The 17,160-nt window shown below is 39.2% G+C and overlaps 1 protein-coding gene across 6 annotated transcripts in view; it reads right to left on the reverse strand.

The window, feature by feature from the left end:
• The window catches only part of LOC127438136 (serine/threonine-protein kinase MARK1-like), a 98,634-nt gene that overhangs the window by 21,575 nt on the left and 59,899 nt on the right, over positions 1–17,160 (reverse strand). For all 6 annotated transcript variants that reach the window (XR_007896654.1, XM_051693466.1, XM_051693465.1 and 3 more), the window contains exons 7-12: positions 13,916–13,972; positions 13,536–13,772; positions 11,179–11,298; positions 10,113–10,212; positions 8,711–8,823; positions 8,453–8,606 (exon numbers count right to left, since the gene is read on the reverse strand). Coding sequence is in view for 5 of the 6 variants with exons in the window: in XM_051693466.1 (XP_051549426.1) it covers positions 8,453–8,606; positions 8,711–8,823; positions 10,113–10,212; positions 11,179–11,298; positions 13,536–13,772; positions 13,916–13,972 (781 nt within the window). In the remaining variant the exon portion in view is untranslated. The remainder of the gene's footprint in view (positions 1–8,452; positions 8,607–8,710; positions 8,824–10,112; positions 10,213–11,178; positions 11,299–13,535; positions 13,773–13,915; positions 13,973–17,160) is intronic.

The following is a 17,160-nucleotide window of genomic DNA, read 5'->3' on the forward strand; positions in this document are numbered from 1 at the left end:
GGAGGTGGTGTATGTTTTATGATCAACAAATCCTGGTGTGATCAGAGGAACGTACATTCCATCAGGTCTTTCTGTTCTCCTGATCTGGAATTTCTTATGCTTCTGTGTCGACCATTCTGGCTACCGAGGGAATTCACAGCGGTCATTATCACTTCTGTGTACATCCCGCCACAAGCCGACACAGACCGGGCAATCAAGGAACTGTATCGGAGAATAAGTGAGCAGGAAACCACGCACCCTGAGGCCGCGTTCATTGTGACCGGGGACTTTAATAAAGCCAGTTTAAAATCAGTCGCACCAAAATATCACCAGCACATTAGTTTCAACACACGAGGGGACCGGGTTTTGGACCATTGCTACTTTCCGTTCCAGGATGGCTACAAATCCCTCCCCCGCCCACCATTTGGCAAATCGGACCACTCTTCCATTCTGCTTCTGCCCGCTTACAGGCAGAAATTGAAACAGGAAGCACCCACCCTCAGAACGATCCAGTGCTGGTCGGACCAATCAGACTCTATGCTACAAGACTGTTTTGATCACACGGACTGGGAGATGTTCCGGTCCGCCTCCGATGAAGACATCGAGCTTTACGCTGATAGCGTAATGTGTTTCATCAGAACATGCATAGAGGAAGTGATTCCGACCAGAACTGTACGAATCTATCCGAATCAGAAGCCATGGATCAATAGCGATGTTCGCACGACACTTAATGTGCAGACCTCCGCTTTTAATTCCGGGAACGCGGAGGAGCATAAACAAGCCAGTTATGCCCTCCGAAAAACTATCAAAACAGCAAAACGCCAGTACAGGCGCAAGATTGAAGGACAGTTTAACACCACCAACTCTAGAAGCATGTGGCAGGGAATTAACATCATCACAGACTTTAAAGGGAATAAAAACTCCGCCATGAACACCGCTGCCTCTCTACCGGATGAGCTAAATACTTTTTATGCTCGTTTCGAGGGAAATAACACCGCCCTCGCGGAGAGAGCTCTCGCGGCTGAAGCTACAGAGGTTAGTTCACTCTCCATCTCTGTAGCAGATGTAACCCGATCCTTCCGACGGGTGAATATCCGCAAAGCCGCTGGCCCAGACGGCATTCCGGGCCGCGTCATCAGAGCGCGCGCGAACCAGCTGGCTGGTGTTTTTACGGACATTTTCAACCTTTCCCTCTCTTTGTCTGTAGTCCCCACATGCTTTAAAACATCCACCATTGTGCCTGTACCAAAACAATCAAAAATAACTTGTTTAAATGACTGGCATCCTGTTGCTCTGACCCCCATCATCAGCAAATGTTTTGAGAGACTAATCAGAGATTACATCTGCTCTGTATTGCCACTCAATCTTGACCCGCTGCAGTTTGCTTACCGCAACAACCGCTCCACTGATGATGCCATTGCATCTACAATACACACTGCTCTCTCCCACCTGGAAAAAAAGAACACTTATGTGAGAATGCTGTTTGTAGACTACAGCTCAGCATTCAACACCATAGTGCCCTCCAAGCTAGATGAGAAACTCCGGGCTCTGGGCTTAAACAGCTCGCTGTGCAGCTGGATCCTGGACTTCCTGTCAAGCAGACACCAGGTGGTTAGAATGGGCAGCAACATCTCCTCATCACTGACCCTCAACACTGGAGCCCCGCAGGGCTGTGTTCTTAGCCCACTACTGTATTCCTTTTACACACATGACTGTGTGGCAACACATAGCTCCAATGCCATCATTAAGTTTGCTGATGACACGACGGTGGTAGGTCTGATCACTGACAATGATGAAACAGCCTACAGAGAGGAGGTGCACACTCTGACACACTGGTATCAGGAGCACAACCTCTCCCTCAATGTCAGTAAGACAAAGGAGCTTGTGGTGGACTTCAGAATAAAACACAGTCCCATCACCATCAATGGAGCACCAGTGGAGAGAGTCAGCAGCTTCAAGTTCCTGGGTGTCCACATCACTGAGGAACTCACATGGTACGTCCACACTGAAGTCATTGTGAAGAAGGCTCATCAGCGCCTCTTCTTCCTGAGACGGCTGAGGAAGTTTGGAATGAACCGCCACATACTCACACGGTTCTACACCTGCACTGTGGAGAGCATCCTGACTGGCTGTATCTCCGCCTGGTACGGCAATAGCACCGCCCACAACCGCAAAGCACTGCAAAGGGTGGTGCGAACTGCCAGACACATCATCGGAGGTGAGCTTCCCTCCCTCCAGGAAATATATACAAGGCGGTGTGTGAAAAAAGCTCGGAGGATCATCAGAGACTCCAGCCACCCGAGCCATGGGCTGTTCTCACTGCTACCATCAGGTAGGCGGTATCGCAGCATCAGGACCTGCACCAGCTGACTCCATGATAGCTTCTTCCCCCAAGCAATCAGACTTCTGAACTCTTGATCTCCCACGATCAAAATACATCAGCACTGCACTTTATTACCCTTACTCTTATATCTCACACCAGACTGTCATAAATTATATTATTATTATTATATTATGTTCTCTCTTAACAACTGACTATCATCCGACAGCCTGAATGTCAATACAGTACAATACTGTACATTCTATATATATACATATATATATACTTTTTTTATATATATTTTTATTTTTAATTTTTATTGAATAATGTGTATCTATATAGTAAAAAAACAACAAAAAAAAAACAAAAAAAACAGCGTATTGTATACTGTACAGTGTATGTTATTATTTGTATATTGTTGAGTGTAATTATGTGTATAACAGATGTTTAAATTGTGTTGTGGTAATTTGATGTTATTGTAAATTGGTATATGTCTCATCACTGTCACGACTGCTATGTTGATCGGAACTGCACCCAAGAATTTCACACACCATTACACTTGTGTATATGGCTGTGTGACAATTAAAGTGATTTGATTTTGATTTGATTTGATTTGTTTTTGAGGTACTTGGCATGCTTGAATTTTCACGATATTTTGCACACACATCAGAGTTGTCGGCCATTAGGCCTGGGCAAAAGTTAACACATGGGTGTGGCTGGTGAGCTCTGTAGCGCCACCTTTTCACAAAAGTGGTGGGGTCAGTTTCTTCTACAGTCAACAAACTTGCTACATACATTTTTCTCATCAAGCCAGACAACTTTCAAAATTACAGTCATTAGCTCCACCCAACAGGAAGTCAGCCATTTTGGATTGAATGTGCATTTTTTGAAAATTGCAGGCCCTGAACTTTTGAATACTCCTCCTAGGGGATTCATGTGACTGGCACCAAACTAAGGCAATATTATGCCAAGACATTGAAGATGCTAAATTGCGAATGCATTTTTCATATATTGAACGGTGTTGCCATGGCAACACAATAAATTAAGGGCACAAATGTGAAACAGGAAGTTCCTTATATCTTCTGTGTGCATTGTATGATTTTGATGAAAATTCAGCTGTATGTTGGGTAATGGGGGCTGATCACATTTATGTGATTATTATGGGTCACGGTCATAGCGCCTCCAACTGGCACCAGGAAGTCAATTTAATTAGACTTTGAAATAGCCCTCGTGTTTACATGAATTGCTTCAAAAGTCTTTAGAATAATGTCAAGACACTGCTGATGTAAAATTGTAAAGTGATATTTGATATCTTATATATTGTTGCCATTGCAATTTATTGTGCAAGTTAAAGCAGTTTTTAAAGTGAAATAAAAAAGCTATAGAAGTCTAAGTTTATTGTAATGAAAATGTACTGCACAAACTTTACATTTTTTATATAAATAAAATATAATAAATATATCAACTGAAATGTAAAAATACTAGAAAATCAAAGTCAGTTCTGTTCCAAATTTTAGATCGAGTGGCAAAGTGCTCAGACACAGTACCAGAAATGTCCAATAGAGGACAGCCAAGCTCCAGTTGTCAGATGACAGCCAAGCTCCAAGAGGTCCTCACTGCAGCCTGTAGCATGATGTACTGGATTAGATCCAATATGTACTGGATGTTGTAACACGTATGCGCCGGAGTGGATTTTGGTGATGTTATGATTGTTTGAACACGCATGCGCTAACTCAGGGGTCTTCAACCATTTTCAGACCCCTTGGTGGGTAAAGAGGCGGAGCCAGGACCCCGTTAAATATTGTATAAAATTGAGTGTTGTGTTTTAAGCCTATAAAAATGTGTATGGTAGGCTACCATATTATTGTATGTACATACTTCATGATGTTTACATTGCAAAGCCATTAAAATAATCATTAAATGCTGCCTGGCTGAAAAGACCAGCTAAAACCAGCATAAGCCAGTTGGCTGGTTTTAGCTGGTCACCCAGCCTGGTCACAGCTGGTCAGGCTGTTTTAAAGGGGTTTTGAACACTTTTTTTTTAGCTGGTCATGCTGGTCTTAGCTGGTCAGGCTGATCATGCTGATCTTAGCTGGTCAGGGTGGTCTTTGTTGGTCAGGGTTGGTCTTAGCTGCTCAGGGTGGTCTTAGCTGGTCAGACTGGTCTTAGCTGGTCAGGGTGGTCTTAGCTGGTTGGGGTGGTCTTTGCTGGTCAGGCTGGTCTTAGCTAGTCTCCCAGCCTGGCCAATCTGGTTTAAAATGGGAGGTTAGCTGGTCAGCTAAAAAGTTATTAAACCCCATCTGAAACCAGCAACTGACTGGCTAGGCTGGGCAACCTGCTGTAAAGAGCAGCTAAAACCAACCTAAGCTGGTTTTAGCTGCTCTTTACAGCAGGGACAGCAGGGGTCTGCAACATTTTTGACATGAAGTGACATTTTAAATTTTCCTTGTCAATCCCTGTGCCAAACTACTCCAAAAAGAAATAAAAAGACAGACAGACAAACAGACAGAAAAAAAAAACAAAACAAAAAAACAAAAACAGACAGACCGTGTCCATGCAGAATAAAACAACTTTTATAAGGTTACTAAAATGTGAGTGATCGATTTTATACATATACTTCAAAATTACTGGTCATTTCATTGAGTAAAAATTTGTAATGAGGAAAACAATGACTGAGTGTATTTTTAATTATGTTGTTTTGAGAGTTACCATCTTGTGTGTGTGGAATGTTAAGGACCGTGTATGCCAGCTTGATAATCTCAGCGGTAACTATTTAGTTACACCAGGTAAGTAAGCTATTGTTCTGAAAGCAAAAAGCAACTAATAATAAAAGAAACTGTAGGCTGTCATCTGCTCAACCACACAGCGTGACCAACGCAAAAGCAAATGTGTTTACTCACCCGACCCTCCACTGCAGCGCTGCTAAACCTGATGGCCACGTTCATACAGCAGCAGATTATGGTTGTCTGACCTGTTGTGAGTGCTTAATAAGGTTGTGTTCACACACAGAACGGTTATTTACTGGTGTGACAACCGCATATAACCGAACTGACACCTGCAAATTTTCAGTTCTCACAACCGCATTCTCGGCAAACCTGCGCTGTGTGAACAGAACCGTACCAGAATTTGCCTCCTGCCATACCACCGCATGATATATGCATGCTCAATATTTATTAGTTTTCATTTAGCTAGAAGCTGGCGTGACTTGCGTTGACAGTGTTTGTGTAATTGCATACGTTATCTAATTCAAAATATTTGTTTGAAATTTCAGCGCAATGTTTGAAAACATGTTAGGTGCCGTTCACATGCTGGAATGCGTTGCTGTTGCACTAAAAAAGCAAAACGTAGGTGTCTCGACTTGAGACGTTTAACAGTTTAGGTTCTTTTTAACTTGACATGGCATCTAAAAACACAAACAAGCTGTCAAAGACGTCTATCTAGCGCACGTTTACATTGAAATCAATTATAAAACAGCGCGGACAGACACAAAAACTTGCTCAATGTCAACGGCCCCTCAGTGTAAAACTAGAACTCTGTAGAAACGTTTGATCACACTTGCCTTTTCTTTATTATTTTTACTGCACATTTTAGATTTTAGAGTATAACATCATCAAAACTAAATAGTAACACAAAAGTATGGAAATTATGCAGTGACCAAAACAAATGAAATCAGAAACATCTTCTGTTTGAACTTCTTCAGTGAAGCCTTTCATCTATTCCAGCTCTGCACACAGTTCATTTTCTCAATCAACTTCAGGTGTATCCTGGGATGCATTTTAAACAGTATTGAATGATTTCATATGCTGGACACTTGTTTGCTACTTTTCTTTATAAATAAATAAATAAAACAAATAAATAAAAGGTTTGTATAGACATCTATAAATAGGCACAATTTATATTTGAGTACAGAAATAATCCCAAGCGTTTGACCACAAGCCTTTAGATCAAAAGTTTTAAGATTATTAGAAACAAACTTAGTCAGTGTCCTTTGGACTGGTTGTGTAGACTATATTTATTTTATATTGATATGAATTATTTACTAACTTTTACTATTTTTTATTTTTTTATTTGTATTGTTTCTTGCTATGTTTTGCTACTGCTGTAGATAAATCGAAGATAACGGAGTTTCAAGTTTTTAGTTAGCTTAAAGTAACCATTTAAAGTGATTTTAATAAGGACAATTTAGAAATTTTACCAAACAATTTGGTCAAATTAGCTTCAGATAAAGTGACTTTAGCTAAAAGGTGAGTAGTTTGCATCCCTGGGTTAAATATCAGACCAAATCTGATATTTCCTGACAGAGAGATGTGTAAATTTGATGTGGTGAAAGATTAAATCTTTGCCCAAAAATGAATACTTCAACGATACCAAACACACACAAACCAGAATCGAGCACAAACGATGGAGACGGGTTAGAGTGATTGACATGGGGTTTAGCCTGTGCGATAAAGGCACAAACCAGCACAAACAAACAGAGCGATTTGGACCACATGGGGTGGAGTGACGTCACTGCTCCCGAAAAGTTTCATACTATATCTAAGGAAGGGAAACAGATACAAGATTAATTTTAAAGGCACAAATCAGCACAAATTGAGCGCAAACGAACGACATGACATGAGGTGGAGAGTGACGTCACTGCTGCGGAATTCAAATTCTTATTTCTAAGGAATTCAGGGAAATAGATACAGTGTTTCTTTTAATGGCACAAATCGAGCACTAACGAACGGCACCGGTTTGAAGCGATTTGGACCACATGGGGTGGAAAGTGACGTCACACAGCCAAAAAAATTATGTCTGATATCTCAAACACCGAACCAGCACAAACGTTCATTTTTGCGGCACAAACGCAGCACAAATGAATGGTATAGATTTGGTAATGATATAATTATATGGGGTGGCAACTTCACAGAGGTTACAAACATCCAGTACGTAGTGCATTTAATTCAGTACGTCATCTCGCTACAGGCTGCAGCGAGGACAGAGACTCTAATCTTTTGACTCCAACAGATTTCAATATAAAAGCTTAATTAGGTTTCTTACCAGATGTAGTTATTTTTGGTGTTTTTGGTGATCACAAACTCCGCTGTGATCGGCACCATGTTGTTTGACTCCGTATGTCGAAGGTTTAACCTTTTACAGACAGCCCAGAATCTCCTGAACTGAGATCAGCCGGTTTAAATGAATTGAAATTATGTGTTGCATATAACGAAGCCAAAACATAATGTCCGCACAGAAGGTCACACAAGGTTAATTAAAACCATTTCATTGTCATCATGATGCATCTTTTTCCATCTCGTCTTCATTATCGTTGACAAAAAAAAAAAAAAAATACCTTTGTCTATGAAGAGTTTAATAATTCATTTCATTAATATGGGCTCACAGGTGTGCCTTTCAAGTCATTTTACAACAGATTCTAACACGGTTCATCCAATCAGAATTTAGAGTCAGATAAACATAGTTTTAATTGGGACTTTATAGGCTTTAAGTTTGCATTTGATGTTCAGCAGACATGCAAATATGCAATCAGCAATGTGTCACACTTTGTGAGTGCACAATTAGGAAACACAAATGCGAATTGTTTTTCTAAGTGCGGTTGAATTTTGACTGTAATATGCTTCCATAGACATCAGCGAGACCATCTAGCTGAGTTGCAGTTGTGTTTGTTGTCAGCCTGAAATTCTGCTTTTCTGGCTGTATTTTATCATCTGTGTTTTCATTCAGTCTAATTGAATCTGTATCATTTAATGTCACTTCTCCACATCAAAGTTTCTGTACTGGAAAACTATTGGGATGCACCAAAATGGTGGCTAAAAATGCAACAAAATGCCTTTTTTGGTTGTCAGTTGAAAGAGAAAATAAGAGGAAAATCATGGCCAACAATGTTGATTTTCATTTTTGGGAGAACTGTTTCTTTAATATAACCCCATCTGCCAGTCCCAGTTGGTAGTTTGATCATATTTACACAAGTAGTACAGCATCAAATATGTATGGTCAATAAGTTCAGTGTAGTGAATATTTTGAATCTGATCATTTCGCCATATAGAAACACCGTGACCCTGAAATACATGTTCACAAAATTCAATTTTTAAAGAAAGTTTAAATCTGTAAATGTTCATGCTATTCCGTGCAGTCAGTGTGCGTGTGTGTGTTCACCGTGATCGCTGAATCGTCGTTGTTTCTGCGTGGCTGAGATACTTCGCTGGACTTTGGAGTGTGCGGGTGACTGTGTGGAACTGTTGTTCAAGTCACTGCTGGGTCGCGACCTCTGACACAGGTTTGTGCTGGACAACGATTCGCTCCCTTCAAACTGCAATGAGTAAACAGTGACACATGATGAATATTAAGTAGGTGTGACTCTGTCATTATGACTGATTTTCCAGTAGACACTGTATAACGCCCATGATGACTTGCCTCTGCGGGTTTCCTGCCCAGCAGCAGATATGTGGCCATGACCTCATCATACTTCTGCCCCACCAATGCGTCTGTGATCTCATCTTTAGGGAAACCCATGGTGATCATCAGCTCTGAAAGAGGACCAGAGATGATACATTCAGAACTCTTTTACAGTTTTCTTAAAATGCATAGAGGTTTTTTTATTTATTAAAAAGGCAATTTTGAGAGATCAGGTAAGCAATGGTTAACACTGGATGCAATCTTTAACTTATTTTATACAACAGTTATTTCCGGTCCTCGAATCTGGTTGGACGAGCGATGGCAGAGTGGTGGATTGCTAATGTACAGTCCAACAGCACTGGGACACTTAACAATTTGTACCACTCTGTTTGTGTTTGTGACTTTCCAGACAGTTTTGGGAATTTGATTTATGGTTTATTTTGATTTCTTTCCTTGATTCGTTCAGTGACCATTTCTGGAGACTTCATATTTACTCCAGTAGGTGGCGACAAATAAGCGTCTTTTATGTTATAAGTGAGCCATTCAAGCATTGACTCAACTGATTCATTAAAAAAACAGAGTCGTTCACCATAGAAACAATAGAAGTACACAAAAATGATTCGTTCACTTAAAAGATTTGTTCAAAAACAATGATTCGATTACAATTGGAACATCACTAGTTTAAAACCAAAGTGTGAGAGCTATGCATGATGCTTCAGCTTCTTTTGGAGCTATTTTCGGGGATTAAGATATCCCGGCTTACAGGTAAAATAGCCAATCACCTTTTAGATACAGACATCGCCTGCCAATCAGCTTGAGAATGCCAATGCACATTAGCTATACAAATAACAACATTTAATTTTTTTAGCATAATTTGAGGTAAAGAAGCACATTTTATGATTCCAGTGTTGTTAGACTTTACTGCCGATTTGAAATCTATTCTTTAATCGTAATCTTGACCAACCGTTTTGGAATTCAAGTAGATAGGAGCTGCCCAAGAGCGTTCCAAAGATGGCCGCCAGTGGACTGACTTCCTAGAAAGACTTTGACTATATATATTCACTATACGTAGCTGATATCTTACAACAGCACTCTAGCTCGATTGATATTGCTCACTTAACTTTGACTTGAACACACTTTGCTGCTTATGGCGTGAGACACTGAAAAAGCAGCAGGATGCGTTGCAGCGGTCAATTATGTCAGTCTATCGCATGTTTACGATGGAAATGAAATCGAAAAAACAGCACAGACTTGCTAAAGGATGTCCTGTGAGATGGGATTGGACCACAGTGTTCCTAAAAAAGTGCTCAGTGAGTGTACGTACTTTAAGCAAAATTTCATTTATTATATTTTTTCTTTTATTCTGTATTGAAATGTGATCAAAGCAAGGATTGAGACACAGATAAAACAGGATACAGACCGATGCGTTTGGTGTCACTGAAGTCTGGTTCTGGTTCTGTGTAGGGTTTGAGTTCCTCCTCCTCATGTGCCACGTTTATCCAGCGATCCTTCATGATTTGCTGCAGGAAAGAATCAGATATTACTGTAAATCGCACATTCACATCTGAATTAAACCATTTTTTTAAAATCAGAACACTATGTCACAACCACTGACATACAGTATGTGTTAGAGTAATGCTAGCGTCAGAAGAGTATACAATAAACAATACCAAAAGTCCATTTGACAAATCATTTGAAATTAAAATCAGTTTTGGATCATAGATTTTAAGACATATGGACTACTTTTATGAAGCTTTTTTATGAGTCATTTTTGGAACTTGACAACCCCTGGCCTTTACTGTATGCAAGAGGGCAGTGTGAACATTCTGCATAACATCTTTTTTGTGTTTTATGGACAAAATAATGTCATATGGTTTGGAACAACATGTGGGTGAGTAAATGACGACATCATTTTCATTTTTGGGTGAACTATCACCTTTTTTTTTTTTTTTTAATCCCCTTTTCTCCCCAATTTTTTGGGAATGCCCAATTCCCACTACGTACTAGGTCCTCGTGGTGGCGCGGTTACTCACCTCAATCCGGGTGGCATTGCCTCCACTTCTGAGACCGTCGATCCGCGCATGTTTTCACGTGGCTTGCTGTGCATGACAATGCGGAGACTCACAGCATGTGGAGGCTCATGCTACTCTCCGCGATCCACGCGCCCCATTGAGAGCGAGAACCACTTAATCGCGACCACGAGGAGGTGACTCTACCCTCCCTAGCAACCGGGCCAATTTGGTTGCTTAGGAGACCTGGCTGGAGTCACTCAGCACACCCTGGATTCGAACTCACGACTCCAGGGGTGGTAGTCAGCGTCAATACTTGCTGAGTAACCCAGGCCCTGCGAACTATCACTTTAAATTCATGAAGCCTGCCCTCCCATATTTATTAGTCACATGCCTGTCAATCCCAGTAATTCAGTCATGATTGTGTAGCACACACTCTCACCCTAGAGTGAGTTGAGTGTGTGAAGTGTGTCTGACCTCTAGACTGCCACGTTTGCCTGGATTCAGCACCAGCAGTTTCTTCAGCAGGTTTTCACAGTCTGTAGACATGTAGAATGGAATTCTGTACTTCCCTCGCAAAACTCTTTCTCTCAGCTCCTGTGTGGACAACCACAGCATTGTTTAGTGTCAAAACACTATAAAATGTTTCATTCAAGTAAACCTGATAATAATGTTTTTATGAGAAGCCGTAAGACGTCTTCGCATGAAACAATTTTCAGCATTTCTCAAATCTTTCCCCCAGATCTCACTACACGAGCTGCACGTTTTTAAGACGGCATGTCAATTTAAAAACAGTTAAACTTAAAAAAATAAATAAAAAATAATTAAATCATGACCCTAAAATACTTCAAATAAACCAAACACCCTTCTGGCCCATTTGAAATACATTTAGGACAAAGGTTATTACATTTAGGACCTTTGTTACATTTAGGACCACATTTTTATTACATTTAGGGACATTTTTACAGTTAGGACCTCATTTTTATTACAGATAGGGCCTTTTTTCTTTCTTTTTTCTTTTTTTACATTTAAGACCAAATTTGTATTACATTTAGGGACATTTTTAAATTTAGAACCACATTTTTATTACAGTTGGGACTTTTTTTTTTACATTTAGGACAACATTTTTATTACATTTAGGGCCACATTTTTATTGTATTTAGGAACCTAATTACATTTACAACCAAATTTGTCTTACATTTAGGGCATTTTTACATTTAGGGTCTTTGTTACATTTACGACCAAATTTGTTTCACATTTAGGGCCTTTGTTACATTTAGGACAAAATTTGTAATATATTTAGGACCACATTTTTATTACATTTAGAGTCAAATTTTATTACATTTAGGACCAAATTTAAATACATTTAGGGACTTTTTTAGATTTAGGACCAAATTTGTATTACATTTAGAGCCTTTATTAAATTTAGGACAAAATTTTTATTACATTTAGGGAATTTATTACATTAGGGACTTTATTTTACATATAGGACCAAATTTGTCTTACATTTATGGCCTTTGTCACATTTAGGACCACATTTTTATTACATTTAGGGATATTTTTACATTTAAGACCACATTTTTATTACAGTTAGGGGTCAATTTTATTACATTAAGGGCCTTTATTACATTTATGACCAAATTTGTTTAACATTTAGGGCCTTTGTTACATTTAGGACCAAATTTGTATTACATTTAGGGCCTTTGTTACATTTAGGACCAACTATTTTGAATATATTTAGGGCCAAATTTAAATGACACTTATGGACTATTAAATTTAGGACCACATTTTTATTACATTTAGGGACTTTTTTATATTTAGGACAACATTTTATTACATTTAGGGCCAAATTTTATAATATTTGGCCTTTATTAAATTAACAACCAGATTTTTAATACATCTAGGGCCTTTGTTACATTTACGACAAAATTTGTAATATATTTAGGACCACATTTTTATTACATTTAGAGTCAAATTTTATTACATTTAGGACCAAATGTAAATACATTTAGGGACTTTTTTAGATTTAGGACCAAATTTGTATTACATTTAGAGCCTTTATTAAATTTAGGACCAAATTTAATTACATTTAGGGCCTTTGTTACATTTAGGACCACATTATTATTACATTTAGTACAAAACATTTATTACATTTAGGACCAAATTGTTATTAAATTTAGTACCTTTGTTACATTTAGGACCAATGTATATAACATTTAGGGCCTTTGTTACATTTAGGACTAAAAGTTATTTCATTTAGGTTGAAATTTTTATATATTTAGGACCAAAGGTTATTAAATTTCTGTTCTTTAATACATTTAAGACCAATTATTTTTATTACATTTTTTAATCCACCCAGGATCAACATTTATTACATTTAGATTCCTTGTTACAATTAAGGCCAATTGTTATAACATTTATGGCCTTTATTGCCCCAATGGTAAGAAAATCCCTTATTACTGAATTTAAGCATGGGTCAAGGAGTTAACACATTTTTTTGATTAACAACATATTTCGATTTTTAATAAAAGTGTTAAATTGCGACAAACCGTCTAACTGCACATTATTCTGCTTATTACACAAATACTAACCAAAGAAATATATAACAACACATAAAATATTGATTTGATCTTAAATTATTTTATTATTTTAGTTGTAGAGACTGCAGGGAGAAAGAACTTTATGAACCGATTAGCTGCCACTGACCAATCGGAATGAAGTATTCCAGAAATATATTTAAAAATATATATGTACATCTGCAATAATCTGCTGATTTATTTTGTTGTGTCACTCTTGGTTTGAATAAAGTGAACTTGTATATAACAGGATATTACCTTCAAGTTCTGCCCATCAAAGGGAAGTGACCCGCTGACAAGTGTGTATAGTATGACCCCCAGACTCCAGACGTCCACCTCCGGCCCATCATACTTCTTTCCCTGGAAGAGCTCAGGAGCGGCATATGGAGGACTGCCACAGAACGTGTCCAACTTACTGCCAATTGTGAACTCATTACTGAAGCCAAAGTCAGCTATCTTTATATTCATGTCGGCATCTAGCAGCAAGTTCTCAGCCTTAAAGAGAAATACAGAGAGAAATGTGAGACAGAATGTTAATTTTTGGTTGAACTCTTGTTTTAATCACATCAATGATCAGATCAATGCTACAGGCTTAGACTGTGTGCAAACCTCACATGACCTCAATGTGTGTGTCTCACCTTGAGATCCCTGTGGACTATTCTCTTCTGATGGCAATATTGCACTGCAGACACAATCTGGAGGTCACACAAACACAAAGTCACATTTACATGTCAAGTTATAGCTTTTTCCACAAACCAGGCCTTTCAATATAACTGCAAGTAAAAGCCGAGAAAGACGGCACATTACAGACTGTCAGAGGCCGTTCACACAGGACATGTTCTTGCATTCATCTGTCCTATTTAGTAGTGTTTAGATTCGATCAGATGAAACTGGTGTGAAAGGAACCTAAGAGAGACACATAAACTGCAAGGGCACGTACAGAAATAGAAAAATGTGTTCTAACAGGCCTTTATGTCACAATAGTAGAAAGAGAAAGTGAGAGAGAGACTAGGGTCTTATATTCATACTAATCACCTCCTGCTGCATCAGACTAAATGATCACCACTGCAGCGTAAAAAAAAAAAAAAAAAAAAATGTGACTGAAGCCCGAATGCGTTATTTACCTTCATTAGCAAAACACAACGAAAAATGGCAAATTAATCACTGAACAGTAGAGGTTTAATTACACACACCCCAATGAAATCAAACTACTATCGATTCAATTATCATTATTAAACACACACACACAAAAACTGCAGTTACCATCAACAAATCTATGGCAAGCCGTATTAACATTTAGTCATTAAAAGTTACTTAATTTCTAGTACTTATTTGTTCATATTTAAGCTGCTAGTAACTATTCATTAAATTCTAGTTCTGATTTATTAGAAACTAGCACTAATTCCAATAGTGTATAGTATCTGTTTAATTAGTTACTTGTACTTATTCATTCAAAAAGTGACAAGTAATTAAATGATATTGGGATCCAGGATACAGACATTTACTTCTGACTAGTATGTATTCCAATTTTTACTAATAGCCGTTCTAGTTTTACTAGTAGCTACTAATTAGGTGCTGCTAATTATTTGTAGCTACTATTCCAATAGTGCCCAGTGTCTGTTCAATTAGTTACTTGTACTTATTCATTAGATATTAGTACTGTTGCAACTTGTCACTATTCCACAATTTACTAGTAAAATGTCCGTTGTTGTTGGTAATAAAGTTGCACATATACAGATGAGCCAAAACATTATGACCACACACATAATATGCTGTTGGTCCTCTGCGTCCCAACAAAACAGCGCCGACCCGTCGAGTCATGGACTCTACAAGACCCCTGAAGTTGTCCTGTGCATCTGGCACCAAGACATTAGCAGCAGATCCTTCAAGTTCTGTAAATGGATCAGACTTGTTGTTCCAGCACATCCCACAAATACTCAATCGGATTGAGAATTTGGAGGCCAGGGCAACACCTTGAACTCTTCATCATGTTCCTCAAACCATTCCTGAACAATGTGTGCAGCGTGTCAGGGCACATTATCCTGCTGAAAGAGGCTACTGCCATCAGGGAATACCATTACCATGAAGGGGTGTACCTGGCCTGCAACAATGTTTAGGTAGGTGGCACATCCACATGAATGGCTGGACTCAGGGTTTCCCAGCAGAACATTGCCCAGAGCATCACATTCCCTCCATTGCACCAGGCGATCTTCTTCCACTGCTTCAAGTTCAGTTCCGATGCTCACATGCCCATTGTAGGCACTTTCGATGGTGGACAGAGGTCATCATGGGCACTCTGACCGGTCTGCGTCTACGCAGCCCAATACGCAGCAGATAAACACCTGTGTGTGTTGAGACACGTTCCTCCCGTAACCATCATTAACATTTTCTGTGACTTGTGCCACAGTAGACCTTCTGTCGGTTCAGACCAGACGGGATAGCCTTCATTGCACTCGCGTACCAATGAGCCTTAGGCACCCAACACTCTGTCGCCTGTTTGTGGTCTGTCCTTCCTCGGACCTGGAGCACTCCACAAGCCTTGTCATTTCAGAGATGCTCTGACCCAGTTGTCTGGCCATAACAATTTGGCCCTTGTCAAAGTCGATCAGGCCTTTACTTCTGCCCATTTCTCCTGCATTTAACACATTGACTATGAGAACTGATTGTTCGCTTACCATCTAATCTACCCAGACCTTGACATGTGGCCTTGTTAAGAGATGATCAACTTTATTCGCTTCACCTGTGAGTGGTCATAATGTTTTGGCTCATCAGTATATATGCTGAATCTATTGGGATCCAGGATAAATATATTTACTAGTGACTTATATTACAGTGTTTACTAGTAACAATTCCAGTTTTACAAGTAACTATTAATTATGTACACTTACAGTGGGGGAAATAAGTATTGAACGCATCAACATGTTTTTCAGTAAATATATTTTTAATGAGGGTATTCACATGAAATTTTCACCAGACATCAGTATTAACTCAAGAAATCCGCAAATGTAAAGAATTCACAACATTAAAGTCCATAAATAAAGTTATGTGTAATAAAGTGGAATGACACAGGAAAAAAGTATTGAAGACGCTAAGAAAAAGCAGTTCTCCGAGGCAAGGTAAGGCAAGGAACCAGCTGAAATCCGTAAGTAGTTAGAAAGTAATTATACCTCCAATCTGTGCAAATTAATATCAGCTGGGTTAGTAAATTGATGGTCTATAAAAAGGATTTTCTTGTCACACAAGAAACATCTCATGATGGGTAAAAGCAAAGAGCTCTCCCAAGACCTTCGCAATCTTATTATTGCGAAACATATTGATGGAATCGGATACGGACGTATTTCAAAACTTCTGAATCTTCCAGTAAGCACCAGTGGGGCCATTATCCGCAAGTGGAAGCAACATCACTCCGTCATCAACCGACCACGCACAGGAGCTCCTCGCAAGATTTCTGACCAGGGAGTCAGAAGAATAGTCAGAAGAGTAGCCCAAGAGCCAAGGACCACTCGGAAAGAGCTCCAGAAACACTTGGAGGCAGCAGGAACCATCGTCACAGAGAAAACAATAGGCAATGCACTCCACCGCCATGGCCTCTATGCATGCTCACCCCGCAAGACTCTATTACTAAAGAAAAGGCATGTCAAAGCTCGTTTAAAGTTTGCTACAACTCATCTGGACAAGCCTATGAAATACTGGGAGAGTGTAGTCTGGTCAGACGAGAGCAAAATTGAACTTTTTGGCTGTCATACTACACACCATGTTTGGAGAACAAATGGCACTGCACATCACCCTAAAAACACTATACCAACAGTGAAGTTTGGAGGTGGAAGCATCATGGTGTGGGGCTGTTTTTCATCGCATGGTACTGGCAGACTTCATATAATTG

The sequence above is a fragment of the Myxocyprinus asiaticus genome, chromosome 49, assembly GCF_019703515.2.
Source record: "Myxocyprinus asiaticus isolate MX2 ecotype Aquarium Trade chromosome 49, UBuf_Myxa_2, whole genome shotgun sequence".
In the NCBI taxonomy this organism is placed as follows: domain Eukaryota; kingdom Metazoa; phylum Chordata; class Actinopteri; order Cypriniformes; family Catostomidae; genus Myxocyprinus; species Myxocyprinus asiaticus.